The sequence below is a fragment of the Onychostruthus taczanowskii genome, unplaced genomic scaffold (genome assembly GCF_017590055.1).
Source record: "Onychostruthus taczanowskii isolate IOZ18803 unplaced genomic scaffold, ASM1759005v1 scaffold58, whole genome shotgun sequence".
Classification (NCBI taxonomy): domain Eukaryota; kingdom Metazoa; phylum Chordata; class Aves; order Passeriformes; family Passeridae; genus Onychostruthus; species Onychostruthus taczanowskii.
This window is the reverse complement of record NW_024503457.1, coordinates 8,080,325-8,098,796: the sequence shown is the minus strand read 5'-3', so window position 1 is coordinate 8,098,796 and position 18,472 is coordinate 8,080,325. Positions and strand designations below refer to the sequence as shown.

General features: G+C 45.3%; 1 protein-coding gene across 3 annotated transcripts in view; it reads right to left on the bottom strand.

Moving 5' to 3' along the window:
• The window catches only part of LONRF2 (LON peptidase N-terminal domain and ring finger 2), a 33,803-nt gene extending 18,734 nt beyond the window's left edge, over window positions 1-15,069 (bottom strand). The window contains exons 1-2 of one of the 3 annotated variants that reach the window (XR_005953663.1): window positions 14,326-15,063; window positions 545-663 (exon numbers count right to left, since the gene is read on the bottom strand). Coding sequence is in view for 2 of the 3 variants with exons in the window: in XM_041418127.1 (XP_041274061.1) it covers window positions 545-663; window positions 14,326-14,998 (792 nt within the window). In the remaining variant the exon portion in view is untranslated. Of the gene's footprint in view, window positions 1-544; window positions 664-13,875; window positions 13,985-14,325 lie in introns of those variants that run through there. The other 2 variants (XM_041418127.1, XM_041418128.1) reach the window with 2 other exon arrangements.
• Between the last annotated feature and the right edge of the window lie 3,403 nt (window positions 15,070-18,472).

Here is an 18,472-nt window from a genome sequence, read left to right as displayed (position 1 = left end):
CTCCTAACATCATTTCTGATACTTGCTTCAAACTTCCCAATGCTCCTTGGTGGCACATGCTTTGGTTATGAAAAAAATCCCAACCCCTCCATGAAACACCATGACACAGGTAGACAGCACAGATATGAAATCTTAGTATTAAAGAGGGAAAGAAAATAATCCTGAAATACAGTCTGGGTGGCTTCTGAGAAAAACACACCGGCCAGCAGGCTGTCAAAGTCACCCACTTCCTGGGGACACATCATCCCAGAGGGACATGCAGGGCCATCCTGGGCTGCTGGAGCCTTATAGACTGATTCTGCTGCCAAGCTGTAACAGATAATAGGCTCCAGCATGAACAAAACCACCGAACCAGCTGCCCACCACTAAAATCCCACCAGCTGGAGAGATTCAGAGGACCTTCCAGGCTTATTCTTTGAAGACCTTAAGACGTTATTGACCCTGTTAATGCCACAATGTTCTTTCAACAACACCCCCAGCACAGAGAGAAGCCCTGAGAAGAAGCAGTTTTCATTTTGGTCTTTACAAAAGGCAAGCACCGTACCGCAGGCCAGTGGGGCTTGTTCCGGCACAGGATGTCTGCGTCGTGAAGAGCTTGCTGGTAGTTCTTCATCAACGTACAGAGCTCTGCCCGCTGGGCTATTAATGAACACTTGCAAGGAGCTGGAAAACAAAACCAGTTGTAAGGAACTTCATTAAAAGAAGCACCAGGACATGTTAAATACTATAACCTCATATCCAGCCACCGTAACAATCACTACTTCCCATCCACTGCATTTATACTCTCCTGTAATGGAAAAAAAGGCAATTCCTTCATTCTTTCCTGCATAAAATATCTTCTTTTCACTCTGAAGCAATCTCTGTGTTTTATCTAACAGGACATATTTCATATCCACTGCTCTTTTCCCCATCTTGCTTACAGGGCACTTCAGAAAGCAAAAAGAAAAAAGCTTCAAGTGTTTCTACCCTCAGCATAGAGAAAGAAATCACCAGTGCAGGACTTCAGCTAGAACATTACCAGAAGCCATTAAATAACAAAAATGTGTGCAGCCTTTACACTTCATATCCGTTTGCCTTCCCAGGGCAAGCAAAGCTCTCATGATCACACACCTTGCCTCCACAAATTCATGAATCATTCAGTTCACATGGATTATAAAGTTCCCAAGCATTATTAATCTGACCTTTCTTAAAGTCTCTAGAACACATTACAATTTCACAGGACCACAGAAACACTGGCTGATCCATGTTCAGCCTGTCCACCAGGACCTCCAGCTCTTTTCTGCAGATGTGCTGTCTAGTCCAGCCCATCTTTTTGCACAGAGTTCCTGGATCCCATGTGTACTTCCTTTGCAGAAGTAGGTAACACTGGTCAGCCCATGCCCCAGGTTGTTGGTTTGAATGGCAGCCCTGCCCTACAACACATGAATGGCTTCTTCCTCTCCCAGTTTGGTGTCACTAACAGTGTGCTCTTGCCTGCGATGGAAGCCGTTAGTAAGGTGCTGAACTGTGTCAACCCCATTACGGACACCTGGACAATGACACTGGCAGCCATCACCCGGCAGCTCTCAAGCCACTAGCGACCACCCCATGCCCATGGTCCAGTCAATTCTCCACCTCCCTGCCACAACATCCCCAGCGTGGCAAGGACACTGCAGCAGGCTGTGGCCCCATCCTTGCAAAATACACACTAAGTCCCAAATAATGCTCTGCTTGCTCACTAGAACAGATAGGTTATCATAGGTGATAAGATTTATGAGAGATTTACTCTTGGTCACTGTTGACCTTCATGTACTGGGAGAGGCCTCTGGAAGTAATTCTTTCCCAAATGTGAGCTGGTTAAAACTGTCAGAAGAAGTAATAATCTTTAAAAAGGCTCCAAGGTGAGCTGAGAGACAGTATCACATTTCTGTAAATTTTAAGCTTCACATCCAAACTAGCTCACATCTAAATTTTTCCAACAAATGTCACCTCCACTGTCACCCTGTGTTCACATACATGGCTCCTGTCTCCATACTTTTGCTCTCTTCAGCCTGCTTTGGCTTCACTGTTTGGATCTCACTTCAGCAGTAGCATCCTAAACACACCTCCAGTAAGAACACATTGCTCATACACAGCCCAGGTACAAACACATATGCATGGACACATATGCAAGCACAACTGCTGCAGGTGCCACCACTCTAAGCCCAAGGACCTACGAGGAAGGATGGCCCAACATCATTTCCCCCTCCCACCTCCATCTGTCTCTTGGGCAGATGCCACTGCTTGTGCAGCAAACCAGGCTCGGCCAGCTGCACCGAGAAGCAAAGAATCAATTGACTGGAAGTTAATTCAACAGCAACAAATAAATAGAAAGGTTTAAGAGGATCGGTTTCCTCTCAACTAGTTCACTGTACAGCCACACAGATGAGAAGGAAAGAAGCAGCAAGGAGCGCTGCCTTTTTTGGCTGTAGTGTGGACTGACGCCAGACACACTAACTGCAGCATGACATACCAGGGCTGATGCTTCTCCAGCTAGTCTCAGACAGAGACAGTTAGAGACTACACTTAAAGAGCTCTGCAAAAGCTCACAAGGTGAGGTTCTGTGCTGGTTTTTGCTTGTGTGGTTTTATGATTGTTTGTTGTGGGTTTTTTTTTTTTTTTAACTATTACACATGCAGACTGCTGTACGCAATGATCCACATTTCTACCTGATAGTTTTTAAAAAGACTGCAAGTTAAATGAAATTGAAAACCAATTAACCTAAGATCTTCAAGTAAGCTTTGTGCTCCTTTTAGCAAATGCTCAAATACAAAATTATTTAGCTGCATTTGAACAGTAAGGAATTCACACTGTATTTCCATCTTTGTAACTGCTCTAGGGAACCCAGTTGCAGGGTATGCCGTGGTGGGTAGAAGCAGCAAGCAGAGTTAGGCACCTCCACAGGAAAGCAGGGTGCAGGGTGGGATATTTCTGGCACCACAGGGAAAGGAAGCAGTGTGAGATTAGGGGACAAAGCAAGTCAAGCTTGCTGCTCCTGTTCACTACTGCACATTTTGACCACACTGATGCTTTCCAGCACTCTTCAGAACAGTTCACACACCAAACAGACCCAGAGAGAGAACAGGTTCATCAGCTCTTTTTCAGGAACTTATCTTCACTGCAAAAGTTTTAAGCAAAAAAAGGCCATTGCAGAGCACAACAGTGTGGGAATGGCTGCAGATCCTCCTGAAGCACAGTCCAAAGGGTCTCACAATATGAAAAGAAAATAAACCAACCTGGAGGCAAGCCAGAAAAAGCTACGTGTATTCCGGGCTAGTATCTCTCTTTCTGAGACTCAGTCAGAAAGCATAAGGTGTGGCCCATCTTAATGAGTAACTGGCAAGGAATGTTTAGTTAACTGAGAGAAAGGATTAAAAAACCCAACAAACCAAACAACTTTGCTAAAGACAATAGTATTTATGAGGCCATAGTGTAACAGGTCTTCTATAGGGAGATTAGCCACCTCCATTCAGGCTCACCTCACTCACAGAGTAAGCAGTGCAGCCTGAAATCTTGCTGGCTCTACACCCAACCCATGCATCCCTAGTTCCCAGCCTCCTGCTATCAGCAGGACTGTCCCAAGAGGGTCTGCATCTCATCAGGGCAAAGCTAAGTGGACTGAAACCTCATTCTTTGTCAGTGGAACTGAGGTATCAGCTGGCTGACTCTAATTCAAGGTTCACCTGGAAATGGGATAAAAAGGGTATACATACCCACAGCCTACATAAGTAACTACAGGGTTTCTTGAGAGCACCATGATATTGAGTTGTTCCATGCCACAGCAAATGCTGTGGTGAAAATAATTAGTCACAGAAGATGGAAGGAGAGGGCTTGAGGGTGTACAGAGTTTGTGAATGCTGCTGGATGCCAGCATACAAATCTGCCAGTGTTCAAGCGCAGGCTTGGCAATGCCTTGAGCAACTCAATCCAGTTGTCTAGTGGAAAGTGTCCCAGCCCAGGGGACTAGATGATCTTTAAGGTCCTTTCCAACTCCTAACATTTTGATTCTACACTATAATAACTGTCAAGTTTATTTTTCCAATTAAAAACAAACAAACAAAAATAAAACAAAAGACAAAACAAAAACAAGCAAAAAACACAAACAAACAAAACAAACCCAAAGAAACAACCCTAAAAGAAAAAGCTGCACAATAGTCAAAAGTTTGTTTTAAAATAATGCACTCTCTCTTTTGGAGATAAAGAGCAGAGAAAGAGAAGATTTATTTTATGAAATGACTTATTATTTCAGGCCATATTAAAAAAGAAAAGTGTAGAAAATTTTACCGTTTCCACAATACCAGCAGATGGCATTTTCTGAATCCATCTCCTCCTGGAAATCTACAGCTGCACAGCAAAATTTATGTCCTTGTCAGCATCAGGGATGCAGTACTGACGCTCCCAGGATCTGCGGCTCCAGGCAGCTGGAACACAGGGACGACCTCCAAGACACAAGTCCTGGAAATCTTCCCAAGCATCTCCCTTCCCCCTAGCCATAATTCCACTGTACCAGACAAAATTCTAGCCCATACAGGGCCCAGAGCAGAGGTATGTTTGGGTCTTTGCTTCCTGGACCCTCCTTTGGACCATCAAATATTGCCTACCCTGAGTGTGGCTGACAGCTTGGATTGCTTCAAAATCATTAATTTTCCTCTCACACCAGGTTTGTGTTCATCTGCACATTTGTTATACTATGCTTTTACTTATGCAGAAGCTATCACCCAAAATTACTTTTCTAGATATGCCCAAGAATTCAAGCTTTTAAAAAAAACTATTCTGCTGAGTTTGGGAGGCTGGTAGGAGAACAGGACTCCTCAAAATCTCCTTGTGTCTGGAAGGCAGTTAGAGGAATTATGAGAATTTGCCCAACTGGCCGTAGATGATGACAGAAGTTTTACTGTAAAAAACAACACAGTGATTTCTTCCAGGAACTCAGAACAGAAAGAACAAGTGTAAAGTTGCTAGAACTCTCTAAGTCTCCTTATCTGACAACTCTTCCTAGAAAACTGCATCTTCTTCACACCTATTTCAATACTAAGCATATTTCCTGAAGGCATGAGCAGAACTGAAATAGTGTCATCACAAACACCTTTCAGTCTTGCTTGTAAGAGTCAGCCTGCACAGTATTTCAGTAGAAACTTCTCTCACATTTTAAAGAAATTTCTGCCCTGGAGAGAGAAAGAAACTTGGCTTGTTTTGCTACATTATGCATTTAATTCTGAACAATTCAGTACTGAAAGCCTTTTAATAAGCTTGAAAAATAATATGAAGAATATATTTTTATTTCAGTGAGAAATTAGCAAGTTTTAGTAATTAACTGAATAGCAAATTAGCTTTTCACCTCCAACTTCATGTAAGTATGACAAGTCCACACACAGAAAAATGGATGCACAGGGTTGTTTGGTAGGGAAAGAGGGAGTGGAAAAGAGAAAGGTGCAGTTTAGATAAAATAATTAGCAGAAGTACTAATGACATTCAGGACTTTAAAATAAAACTTCATTTCACAGCAAAGAGGAAAACCAGGGTCAGCTTCCCAAACCTGATTAAGGGGGAGAACGAACATGACCAACTACTTGCAATCAGCAAACCTGTGTTTTCTGAATCATCAGTCCACCTTAATTGGATTAACAACTGGACTTTAAAAGGCATACGTATTTTCTTAATAACATGGCTTTTCCTCCTTGCATTTACATCACCTCCTTGCATTTACGTCATCATTTACACAGGCATCTTCCTGAAAGAAGACCCCAGAGGAAGTGTGCAAGAGTTTTTAGTGCACAGAGAATGCAGTAGAAGATGGCTCTTCCTCCAGAAGTCTACTTGTGCAACCCAGCACCCTTCCACAGCACTTACCAGACAGGCGCTTGTGAACAGGAGTCTGCAGGCATTTCCCCTGGGGGAAAAAGGGATCAACACTGGCAGGCAGTAGTGTATGGGCTTAGGTACCCTTAAAACAGGCTGTGGTGAGGATGAGGAGCACGGGACACCACCATCCTCCACCTGAAGCCTATGCCATCAATTTTTAAGGAAGATGTAATGTTAAGATTGATACTAATTTCTCTCAGGCCTCTGTATTTTGCTGCTCAAAAGTCCAGGCTTAAGAACACAGCTCTTGCAAGTGTGCTGAACAAAATGCTTTAGATTCTCAGCAGTTTTATTTCAGGCTCACTTAAGTCCTCAGTTAGGAAGCTCCATATGTTATTTAAAGCTGGACTGTCATCACTGCTAAGCACAGCTAATCACTGTTGCCATTATTACTCAGGAGATACCTGTAAGGGAAGTTGTATGCTACCCAGAAGAGCTGCTACAGATGATGCAGCTAATTTTGCATCCTTGCTTTTGTGCTGTAGCTCTGGCCTCATGAGGAAGAAGCATGCCCATTACATTATTACAAATTAATGTATTACCAATTACATTAACCTACAGTTTAGGTTCCATGTCCACAACTCCAAAGCCAATGATAACCTTCTTCCCAAATCCATGTCATGAATTGTAGCAGCAGCAAAAGTCCCAAATTCAAGAATGCCCCAACACAGATCTAAGCACAATATATGAGATCATTGCTCCCTCCTATGCAAATCCTAATCTTTCAACACTCTGCTAGATGTCTGCTACTCTTTCCAGATAATACAGCATGAAACAACACACTCTCCCTGTATTTCCAGTTCCCATTCTACCCTTTGGACATTTGGGCTGCTTCACATGATGTACCCCAAGGTCATCTATGGCATCTTGCCACTAGTATAATAAAAGCAGTAAGTACACAAATATGAGTCATTTTTTCAATGCTTACTAATTCACCCAGCATTTAGTTCAAGGCTGGGAAAGGTTTCCTACCAAAGCCTCAGTCAGAACAGAATTATCCTCTCAAACAGCACGTACAGAGACTAACCCAAATCAAGATATCTACTGCCTGAAGTATGATATAACAAGCAAGATTCAAAACCAAAACAAAAAACATCAAGGGGTCAACCCCCCCGCCAGATCTTCAAACACCCAAGGAAAAGCTCTCATCTTCCCAAAGAAACAGGGACCTATGCTAGGTGCAAAAGAACCTGTGATTGCAAGGAGACTCCAAAGACACCACTGTACTTTGCAGACAAGGCGGGACCAGCCAAGAAGATCTCCCACAATCACAGTTTATTTAACAAGATCAGTTTACAGCCAGATATTCTATCATAAAACTACCTTACCACTGACAACATGGTTGTCTTCTTCAACATGATTAGTACATAGGCTACATTTCTAGAAGTTACCCTTCAGGTCTCCATAAACTCTCTTTCCAGGTAAAGTTTGTTTCAGAATTTCTGACTTTTGCAAAAAAAGGACCCTCTTGTTTCCCTGTTACTACCTCACTTATTGTGTCCTCAAAACAAGCAGGTCCCTTAATACATTTGCAAAAAATAAAAGAGTACTGCAATACCCTACTAACTTTAAGATAAGGAAGCACAAGTCAATTCTATAAACATCTTCTTTCAAAAGCAAAAGACATTCTGTTATACTTAATCAAAGAAAAAAAAAAGAATATGCTGTTTGAAGAGACTTCAAAAATTCTTCAGACTTTCTTAAGTAGGTATAGTTCACTCCTGACGATTGCTGAAGTAGTTCAATTATTTATAGAAAATTACATCTGGGTTACATACATGAAGGAGGAGGGGAAAATTCAGTTCTGTACCATTTCAGATGGGGTAAGTTACATGAGCAGTGTTAATTACTTTTTAAAAAAACACACAAAAAACCCAAAAACCCACAGCAAGACTGTCTACTGTACAGCATGATGCCTTCTCCCCTTCGCCAGTGATGAATAAGCCTCCTGACCACCTTGGCTCTGGTCTTGCTGCTCAGCAATGCCTCTGCCTTCAGCAGACTCTTAGCAACCAGGCAAAAACTTCCAGAGATCCAACTACAGGACCTGAGCACTCAACCACAAGCTCTGTACAAACCAAGAGTAATATGAGCTTCTCCTCAAAATGACTTGACATGTTTCCAGTGGTGACATACGTGAAGTATTTACTACTATTTTTCAAGAACTAATTCACAGTAAAATGGGGAGGGGAGGCACTGAGGGGCGGAACTTTGCAAAGTATTTCAAGTTTAAAAATAACTCTGGGATTACTGCAACAGTCTCTAGGTAACATTGACTCCTACTTTTACACGTTTTTCTGTCCATGTAGAACAGAGCAAAGAAGTTTTGGACACACACTTTAAGTGGATTCCAAGACATGATTTTACAGAGGAATGGGAAAGTTTCTTTTTTAGCCCAACTTCTCTAAGCAGCAAGCAACGACTATTTTTTGTAGCAGGTAATTTCAGAAACACTACCTCTCATTCTTCTCTTAAAGTCATCTAACATTAGGAGGTACAAAATTAAATATTCTTCTGATAAATTATTAAAATTACTGAACCAGTTGCTGTTGCAGGAGTCATGACAGCTGTCTACCATGGCTTTTTTGTTGTTTTTGTTAAATGGCTGGTACAACATCCAAGACTTCTTTACTGCTGCAAACAGGAAAGTGTACCCAAGACCATGTGAGGAAGGAAGATTTGGCCAACATCTTTTTTACCATATCAGGAAAAGACAAATGACCTTATCTTTAATAGTAGCCTTCTAGAAATGGTATACAAAAGAAGAGACCATTAAAGTATTCTAATACATATAATGCACACAGAGGTGCATATGGACACTCTCTAGCAGTTTTCTTTGAACAAGACTCTGGTACAAGTGCACCATTAACAAGGGTACAACCTTAGAAAATGGCAGAATTAATAAAATGCATACAATGGCATCAACCATCTCTACAAAAACTTCAGCACAGCTCTCTAAAGACAGCTCAGTCCCTTTGCAGATTGGGACTCTTCTTTGCCTCTTCTGACCTTGACCCAGGACTAACAGAGAAATCCATCACTAGTCAGGGCTGCAGTAGGAAAGCATGTGAAGGGTGTTCCACCAGTCCACCAAGAAATTCCAAGAAATTCATCCTTTCCCACCCTTATTTGAAACAACTTAGACACAAAAATAGAAGAAAAATACCCAAACAAATTATTTCTGGGGTATGGCAGAACGCTTGCCAACACCGATCTTATGGCTGTAAGCACTCAGTTCAACTCAAAGAATGCTTGGCTTGAAGTACACCTATGCCATGCTCTCCAGGAAGGAGTGCAACCCCACAATCTGGCGTTTACCTGGCAGGAAAATCTACAGCAACTGCTCTTCAATCAACTCACATTGAAAGTCTGTAGCTTCCTTTAAGTCTTTTTCTACTGCCTCCTGGCTTGCCCCACCCCCTTAATTCAATTCTTACAAAGGGAGAACTTGGTAGGAATCAGATAAATTTCCATTAATTACTTGACCACAAAAGTAATTAGTGTTGAGTGGCCACAGTAAGCTTTCTTTTGCATCAGACCAATTTATGGTGATCATCCACTGGGATGAGGGGGGAGGGTTCTCCAAGGTCTGGTCAAGAGAGGCAGATTCTCCTCTTTCCACCAAAGCTCAAGAAAGCTTCTGCATTTTGTTTCTAGCAACACCACAACCACCACCCTGTGGGCCCGAGGTCAGTGAGCAGCTCTCCACTCCGAGACACCGGAGCATCCCCAGCAGCATCTCCCTTGCCTGCCCTGTAGCACTGCTACCTCTAATGCTACTTTGGGCTGGGTACAAACTCACCTCCTCTCCTTGGTCTTTCCTACACCATCCTTTATCCACTTTAAACAAAGATCCACACAGAGGTATGTGCAAAGGAGCCTTTTCTTCCCAAGTCCTCAATCTTTCCCTGTCTTTTAAAAACTCTATGATGCAGCTGAGCTTAATCTCCTATATACTCATTCTGGAAACCTTGGCAGGGGTGAAACTAAAATCCTGGGCAGTGCGAGTGGCTGCATGCATTAGCTATCCCCTCCCTGCCCCAGACAAACCAACTTCTGCTCAGAAGAGTCCATCACACGAGAAGTAAACACAACCACTCTGAGTGTTTGCTGAGCTCTTACAGCTCTCCAGAAACCATGATCTTCTCGGGCCTGATAAATTTCGCAGCAGTGGGTAACTATACACCAAAGCCAACAGGTCTCATGTAGAAACAAGGTATCCTGGAACACCAGCATCCAGGCAGGATGTGTGCCACCCTCAGGGCTGGGACCCAACTGTACAGCACACAGCAAGCAAAAAAACCCCACGCATTACACCACAGGAGCCAGGGCAGGCTTACCCTTCCACACCCAAGGAAGCTCATCTGAGATTAGGGTCAGGGGGGCACAAGGTCACAGCCCTTCCTAGCCGAGCCACAGCCCTGAGGGCAGGCTTGAGAGACCACCCAAGACCTGTAACATGCATCTTGTCTAACGAATGTACCCTCATCCCAACGGGAGCTTCATCTCTTTTAGAGCTGTACTTGGGAAAAGCTCTATTCACAATCTTCCCAATGAAGCAACAGCTACCTGTTGCCTCTGTAACTGAGAACTGCTTTGAAGAAATAATTAAAAAAAAAAAAAAAAAGAAAAACCCCAAAAGAAACCACCAGAATACACTCCCAAAAGCACATCCTCAAAATACAATTATTTGTCAGTGAAATCTAGCTTACTTTAACGCACACAGCTTAAAAAGTCTGTATGCCTGGACATAAGGAAATGACTGTACTCCTCCCAGGCACAGTCCCTCCAGAGAGCATCTCCATCAGCGAGAGAGCAGCAGGTACAAGAAAAAAGGGTGCAGAAAGCACATACTGCGCAAAGAGGCCCCAAACCCAAGTAAACAAAAGAAAACAACCCCACAAACAAAGCAATCCTGCACACATATACCACATAGTTCAGTTTATTTAACCTAGGAGTCCAGACAATCAGAAGACTAGTTAGAAGAGAAGCGATGTCAGAGAGGAAGCCCACCTCTGACCCTCACACAAATGAAATTCAGAAAGCTGGGATAACAGCCATGACAGTAACATTTGGACAATACCTGATATTATCATGGCTGAACAGCATAAAGCTTGGCACAAAAAATGATCCATCTGGAAACAAATGCTTTCTTTCAAGCGGCTTGACATGTGCTTGCTTTGAAGCTGTGGTAATTAGATACCTTACAATAATGGAGGATCTATTACAATGTCTATAGCAGGAAAAAAAAAAAGGCAGTGACTTTGTATAATACAGCAGAGATCACATCTCAAGAGGACTGGAAGGATCAAATAGCAAAGCTGATTTTCTTAAGAACAATAAACCCCAGTCAGCCACACCTGAATCCATAGCAGACTGCAGGAGTGAACATGGGAGCATCACTGCTGCTGTAAATGTGATAGTTAAGGACAAAAGATTGAACATACTCACTAAGAGTATGAGTTTGTAAGACTAACTAGTTCAACTGGAAAAAGCTGACAACTTGAAGGCATGTAGACCTCTTCCCAGGCCTGAAATATGTACCAGACATTCCAGATTGCACCACAAATGTAATTCAAGAATTGATGCACCTCAAGAACTAAAATGTGAATCAGGAGAAGGTCACAATCAGAATGAGCAAAGTGATAGGAAAACTTGCTTTAATATTACATCACACAAAGCTAATAGTAACAAATAGAGTATGAAAGTATTTCACAAAAAACACCAGTAAAAAAATCCCCCTGAAGCATGTGTACTGGCAAGAAACCTGGAATTTTACCTAACTTTATATCACAATTGTATAATCAATGTGTTCACGTGCCTTCAGTCAATAAAAAGAAATTCTAATGATACCCAGGCCCTTGACACCCAATAGCAGTACACTATCATTTGGAGGTTGTAAAAAGCACTTATCTTCTCACATATCAGAAGTGTGTTCAGCTGGGAGCAGAGGAAACTGAGGGGACACCGCATCACAATTTACAGCTTCCTCACAAGGCGACGTGCAGGCCCATGCACTGATCTCTTTTCCCTGGTGACCAGGAATAGGACCTGAAGCTTCAGGTCCTGAAGCTGAGTCTGGGGAGGTTTAGGTTGGGTTTTAGGAAAAGATTTTTCACCCAGAGGGTGGCTGGGCACTGGAACAGGCTCCCCAAGGAAATGATCATAGCCACAAACTTGACAGTTCAGGAAGCTTTTGGACAATGCCCTCAGGCACCTGGTGTGACTCTTAGGGCTGTCCTGTGCACTTCAGTCACTCATATGCTAACATTTAAACACTGAACAGTTAGAACAGAGAATGTGGGTTTTTCTTCCTTATTTACCATGATATTTGGCTGGAAAACAAGAAGGCAACTCCAGCATGCTGAAAAGGAGTACCTGACGAACATGTGGCAAGAATTTTAAGAACATGAGGCTCATTCACAGCAGTTCAATCTGTGAGGAACAGCACCAGCACACACAAAACATCAAAAGATGATGGGCTGGGGGCATGGGCTGCCCTTCATCAGCAGGAATTTGGATCCCCTATAGGGAAGTGGCAACATGTAAGCCTACGGCTTTTGGATTTCAAAAGCTAGCAAGATAGCTGCTATTATTTCCAATTACAATTGTATTAAAAACAAAAAATTGAAGTTCGCTGACAGAGTGAGGACTTTCTGAATGGATTCCCAGGCTGCTTGGGAAATCACTGAAGACAGAAATAAGTACACTGCAAAGGAGTTATTTTGAGATCCTGATGCACAACAGCCATGGCTGGAGATTGTACTCCAGGTAGAGGAAGGAGAAAGACATGTGCTGTGTGAGAACACCAGCAGCACACCACAGTCTTCCCTCTCCTTTCACCCCCATGCTGACACAGCAGGAAGCAGAAGAAACAGTGAGAAATAGTTCTCTAAAAAACTCTTCAAATATTAATTTCATTGATGAAATGCTGTTCTTCCCAGCAGTAGGACCCTGAACCCAAAATATTAGGATGCTTCCCTACTGAAAACTCCACCAGTGACCTACATTAAGTCTCTCCTTTCCCTCTGCTTCACCTTCCTTCTTGGGCTCCATCCTGCCCTACTTTAATAGGGATTACTTCAGCTAAACCACATAATAGTTTTATAGGGACACTCAGATAGGACTGAAAACTTGTCACATCTAGCTGGAAAGTGCAAGAAACAGCAGAAGTAATGGTTTCCACAGTCAGCATCAGCTGTGAGGAGATAGTATGTTACGCTATCCCATCCCAAACTCTTCCATCTCCAATGCCTATCATTAAGCCGTGGCAAAACATTGAAAGTGAGTCAAGGACTGGAATAATAGTTAAATTGTTTCTCTCCACAGCAAAAGAAATAAAAAAAAAATCAAAGCCATTTATCCTTGCATGTAACAGCTAGGATCAAGTACCACGATTTTTAGTCAATGCAGGGAAGGAGCTCATTGACAGAGGAGCGGCACAGTTTTCCCTACATTTGTCTTTCAGAGACATTTACCCGCAGGATTTCGTCAGTGTTAAAACGACGGAGGCTTTCTTCCCCCTTCCTCCTTGATTAAACCGGACATCCATCACGCTGAGACCGGAGGAGCGGCAGATCCCGGGGGATTTGCCGAGACCGCGGCTCTCCCCGGCTCCACGCCGCTCAGACACGCACGGTGCTGTACCACCCCCACCGCTAGCAGGGCAAACAAGCCGGGCTCACGCACGCACACATCCACTACTACAAGGCTACAACCGAGCGAGCAGGATCCACCTACTACTCGGCGCAGAACCTGAAAACAAGCTAGTTTTGATAAACTAAGGCTGCCATCGTTTTGGCAGAGGAGGAAGGCAGGCATTTTTATTTAAAGCCAAGCTCTTCAGAGAACACCCTGCACACAGAAATCCTGCATGTCAACAAAGAGGCTACGCTCAAAACACGAGGGGACCATCTCTCCAAGGCTAAACGTAAATAATCTTGAGTATTTTGCACAGTGCAAGATAAAGGAAATTTTCAGAGCCCTTACACCTACCGATAGCTCATTAGGTGTTTTCAAAGCTCTCATCTTGCTGCACGTAGCTGAATGAATCTGATCGAAATACTCATTTCTTCCAGGAAGCCGCGGCGCGGCTCAACACGACCACTACTGCGTATCCTACACTGAATGATGGCTTCCCCATAAATAGGAAAGCGGGTTTTCTAGAAATACTGCATAATGAGTCATCGGCAGCGAACAGCTAAACGCCAAGCACCTTCAGAGCAAGGACAAAAATACCAGTGGAACAAAAATAGCCATTCACTGGAGCGGGGGGCGGGCGTGAGGAGACCCGCTGGCAGGATTCCCGTTCGTAGCCTCCCCCAGGCGCCCTCTCCCACCATTCGCCGCAAGCTCCCTCCCCGCTCGGCTGCGGGGGCCAGCCGGTGGCGGCGGCCAGCGCTGCCCCCGCCGCGCCCCCTCCTCCTCCCCACCGGCGCCACTCACCCATCTCTAGGGCCTGGTTGTACTTCTCCAGGGCGGCCGGTAGCTCCTGGCGCTCCCGCAGCGCGTCGCCCTCGGCGCGGAGCCGCCGCGCCCGGCTCTCGGTGCCGAACCACTTGTGCAGCAGGTTGCCCAGCACCACGTTGACCCGCGGGCGGCCGGCGGCCGGCGGCAGCGCGGCGGCGGCAGGGGTCGGCTCGGCGGGGCGGCGCGGGCGGTGGCAGCGGCCGCAGTCGCCGGGCTCGGCGCAGCGGCGGCAGTGGGTGTGCCCGCAGTGCAGGGTCACCGGCTCGCACAGCAGCCGCCGGCACAGCGGGCAAGCGAAGAGCTCGGGCGGACGGCAGCAAGCCGGGTCGCCCAGACCCTCGCCCTCCGCCCCGCCGCCGCCGGCCGCGCCGCTCCCCCAGGGCGGGAGGTGCAGCTCCTTGTCGCGGATGCTGAGGGCGACGCTCTCCGCCAGCTCCCGCAGCTCCTCGGGCCGCAGCCGCGCCAGCCGCGCCGCCGCGCCGTAGGCGTCCAGCGCCTCGGCCATGCGGCCGGCCCTGGCCAGCGCGTCAGCGCGGCGGAGGCACAGGCCCCGCTCGGGCTGCGGCAGCCCCGCCAGCTCTGAGCCGTAGATCTCGGCCGCCAGCTCGAAGTTGCCGCCGCGGAAGGCCTCCTCCGCCACCTGCAGCATCTCGGCGCAGGGTCCCCCCGCCGCCGCCGCCCTCGCCCCGGCCCCGGCGGCGGGCGGCAGCGCTGCGGGGCAATCAAGGCTCTGTAATTAATTGCTGCCTGGCCGGAGGTGATTCTCTGGCGACATGTGCCCGTCCCGCACGTGCCCCTGCGCCGCCGCGCCCGCACGTGCGCCCGGTCCGGCGGCGGCTCCCGGCGGGAGCGGGGTCGGGGTCGGGGTCGGGGGGGCTTCCGCCGTGCGGCTCCTGCCGAGCTCAGCCTCTTCCTTCCCGTTTCCTGGTGCCCGGCGTTAACCGCTTCCTCGCCGGGGCTGCCGGTCCCTCCTGTCCCATCGTCTCCCGCCGTGCGCCGGGACCCCCTCGGTCCCCCCGGACGCGGTGTCCCCGCCAGCAGCACCGCACCGTGTGGGTCGGGGAGCGTGTCGGTTATTTTTCTGTCCCCGAGAAAGCAGGTACTTGCTGTCTCTTAAGTAAACAAATGCACAAAAAATAATAACGTTTCCCAAACACCACAACTGTTAGAAAAAAAAAATAATTTTCTGTAAGTGGCAGCCTCGCCAGCACAGCTTGGGATCCACGAGTCGTGCTGAGCGCTGGCTTGTGCATCGGCAGCAACAATAAAGATAATGCAGCTGGAAGTTAGTTAATCATGCGTGAGTCAGAGAGGAATCCAACTTATTCCGCAGGAATAACAGGAGCAGGGGGAAAAAAAAAAAAAAAAAAAAAGAAAAAAAGAAAAAAAAAAGTTCGGCAACGTTTATTTTAGACACAGCTGTAAACAAACTGCTCTGAGAAGTGGAAAGCCTATCAATCCAATGGGGAGATGCCCACATCCAGCTGCTTTTTGGGCTGCAGCTGGACAGCAGAGGGTATTTTTGGCTTTGCCTCTCTCCTGTTAGGCCTCTGGCCCCCAGCTTATCAGGAAAATCTCATTCAGCAACTATTATACAAATGGTCTTTATACTATGAAAGTGTATTGATTTTCTAAATAGTAAGGTATTAACTATCTTTAGATGTATGTGGTTGATGTCATACTGCACAGTCAGGCTTAAGTAAGCACCAGTATTCACAGTGGAGTAAGCACGACCAAAGGACCCCAGCAAGGAACAGAACCTTTGTTCCTCTGATCCTCAACGGCATTCATGACAGATAAAGGATACCCGGGGAATACCAAGATAGGGCCAGCCATCCTAGCCCCTTCAGCACCTCTGTAAAATCCTCCTCTTACTTTCACCATAGATTAGACACTGCAGCAAGACTGACTCTGGGATGTCTAGATCAATAACAAAGCAGGTGGATGCTGGCTATAGAAGTATTGCTGGTTTTCAGAACAGCAATATGTTTGCACTAAGTTGCTCCATGACTTATCCATTTTGCACTGTTCCTGTTTCTAACAGTTGATTCCTTGAGCAGCGCTCGCTGCTCCAACAATTGTACCATCTTCCTTGGCTCAGGGTTTCTACCCAGCAGGTGACCTTGGCATCCTGTTAGAATTGCATCATTCCCTTTCTTGACATGTTCACTTGGAGTTAAGATGGGATGGAATCCCATTGCCATTTTATCTAAGTCACTTAGCGACATTATTCATAGGATAGAGGACAGAAACACGGTGGCTCATTCAATTCTGTGGTATCAAGGACAAGCCATGGAATCTTGGACAGATGATGAAAATGTGGACTCACTGCTTGAGCCACCCCACAGCATTATTCTCTCATTCCTAGACCCCAATAAGGAAGAGCAGCACTTTTGCTGACTGCCCCCATCCCACTCATCTGGGGATTAGGCTCTTAGGCTGGGAACTCCCCAGCAGCCCTCCTTGCTTTCCTGAGGAAGGAGACAGCAGGCAAGTCCATCCTGTCACACCACTTTTCCCCACATGCCTTTGGACTGCTGTGTGATAAATGGATATGATTTGTGCTAACTAAATTGTAACTGTATCAATATTTTAGAAAATAATTGTTATAAAATAATAAAGGAAAAGTATATGTGATTAGTGTTACAAAGCAGATGGGCCCCTTTGCAGATGTTATATGTGAAAAACAGGATACAGGATGTAGTATTAAGATAAGCAAGATCCCAAAACAGAATCAGCCTTGGGATGAACAAAGTTGGCACGATTCCAGGTATGAAATCTAAGTTGTGGTTTTATCTATGAAATAATAAGGCTTATTTAGAATATAATGCTTATTTACATAACACAAAGCTTAGTGGACATGTGTAACCTGTAAGGGTATTCAGAGGACAGCGAGGAAGATGGTGAGCCTTCCTCTGAAAAGACCACCAAATGCCAGGACACCCCCTAACACCAAGTGGAGCATGCGCTACGCAGTATAGTGACATAGATTTTAAGAATAGAAAATAGGAGGGGATTTACCGAAAAATATGGATGCATATGTATTAGCATACAGTACATAAGTTTAGTTTGGATTACTTTGTTTCATACATGAGGCAGGGCAAGAAACCCTCCCCGTACCCCAGTCAGTTTTGCTTATGCTCTATATGAACCTTAATCATAATTAATCACTGCCAAATTTTTATTGTATATGCTTGGTTATATATAATATACTTGATTGTATTAATTTACATAAAATTGCTGTTCAATTAAAATTGCTGCTAAATTCAATTTTGTTGTTTATAAAATTAGACATATAGAACTTCATTCATAACAATAGTAAGGTATTAACTTTCTTTAGATGTATGTGGTTGATGTCATACTGCACAGTCAGGCTTAAGTAAGCACCAGTATTCACAGTGGAGTAAGCACGACCAAAGGACCCCAGCAAGGAACAGAACCTTTGTTCCTCTGATCCTCAACGGCATTCATGACAGATAAAGGATACCCGGGGAATACCAAGATAGGGCCAGCCATCCTAGCCCCTTCAGCACCTCTGTAAAATCCTCCTCTTACTTTCACCATAGATTAGACACTGCAGCAAGACTGACTCTGGGATGTCTAGATCAATAACAAAGCAGGTGGATGCTGGCTATAGAAGTATTGCTGGTTTTCAGAACAGCAATATGTTTGCACTAAGTTGCTCCATGACTTATCCATTTTGCACTGTTCCTGTTTCTAACAGTTGATTCCTTGAGCAATGCTCGCTGCTCCAACAATTGTACCATCTTCCTTGGCTCAGGGTTTCTACCCAGCAGGTGACCTTGGCATCCTGTTAGAATTGCATCATTCCCTTTCTTGACATGTTCGCTTGGAGTTAAGATGGGATGGAATCCCATTGCCATTTTATCTAAGTCACTTAGCGACATTATTCATAGGATAGAGGACAGAAACACGGTGGCTCGTTCAATTCTGTGGTATCAAGGACAAGCCATGGAATCTTGGACAGATGATGAAAATGTGGACTCACTGCTTGAGCCACCCCACAGCATTATTCTCTCATTCCTAGACCCCAATAAGGAAGAGCAGCACTTTTGCTGACTGCCCCCATCCCACTCATCTGGGGATTAGGCTCTTAGGCTGG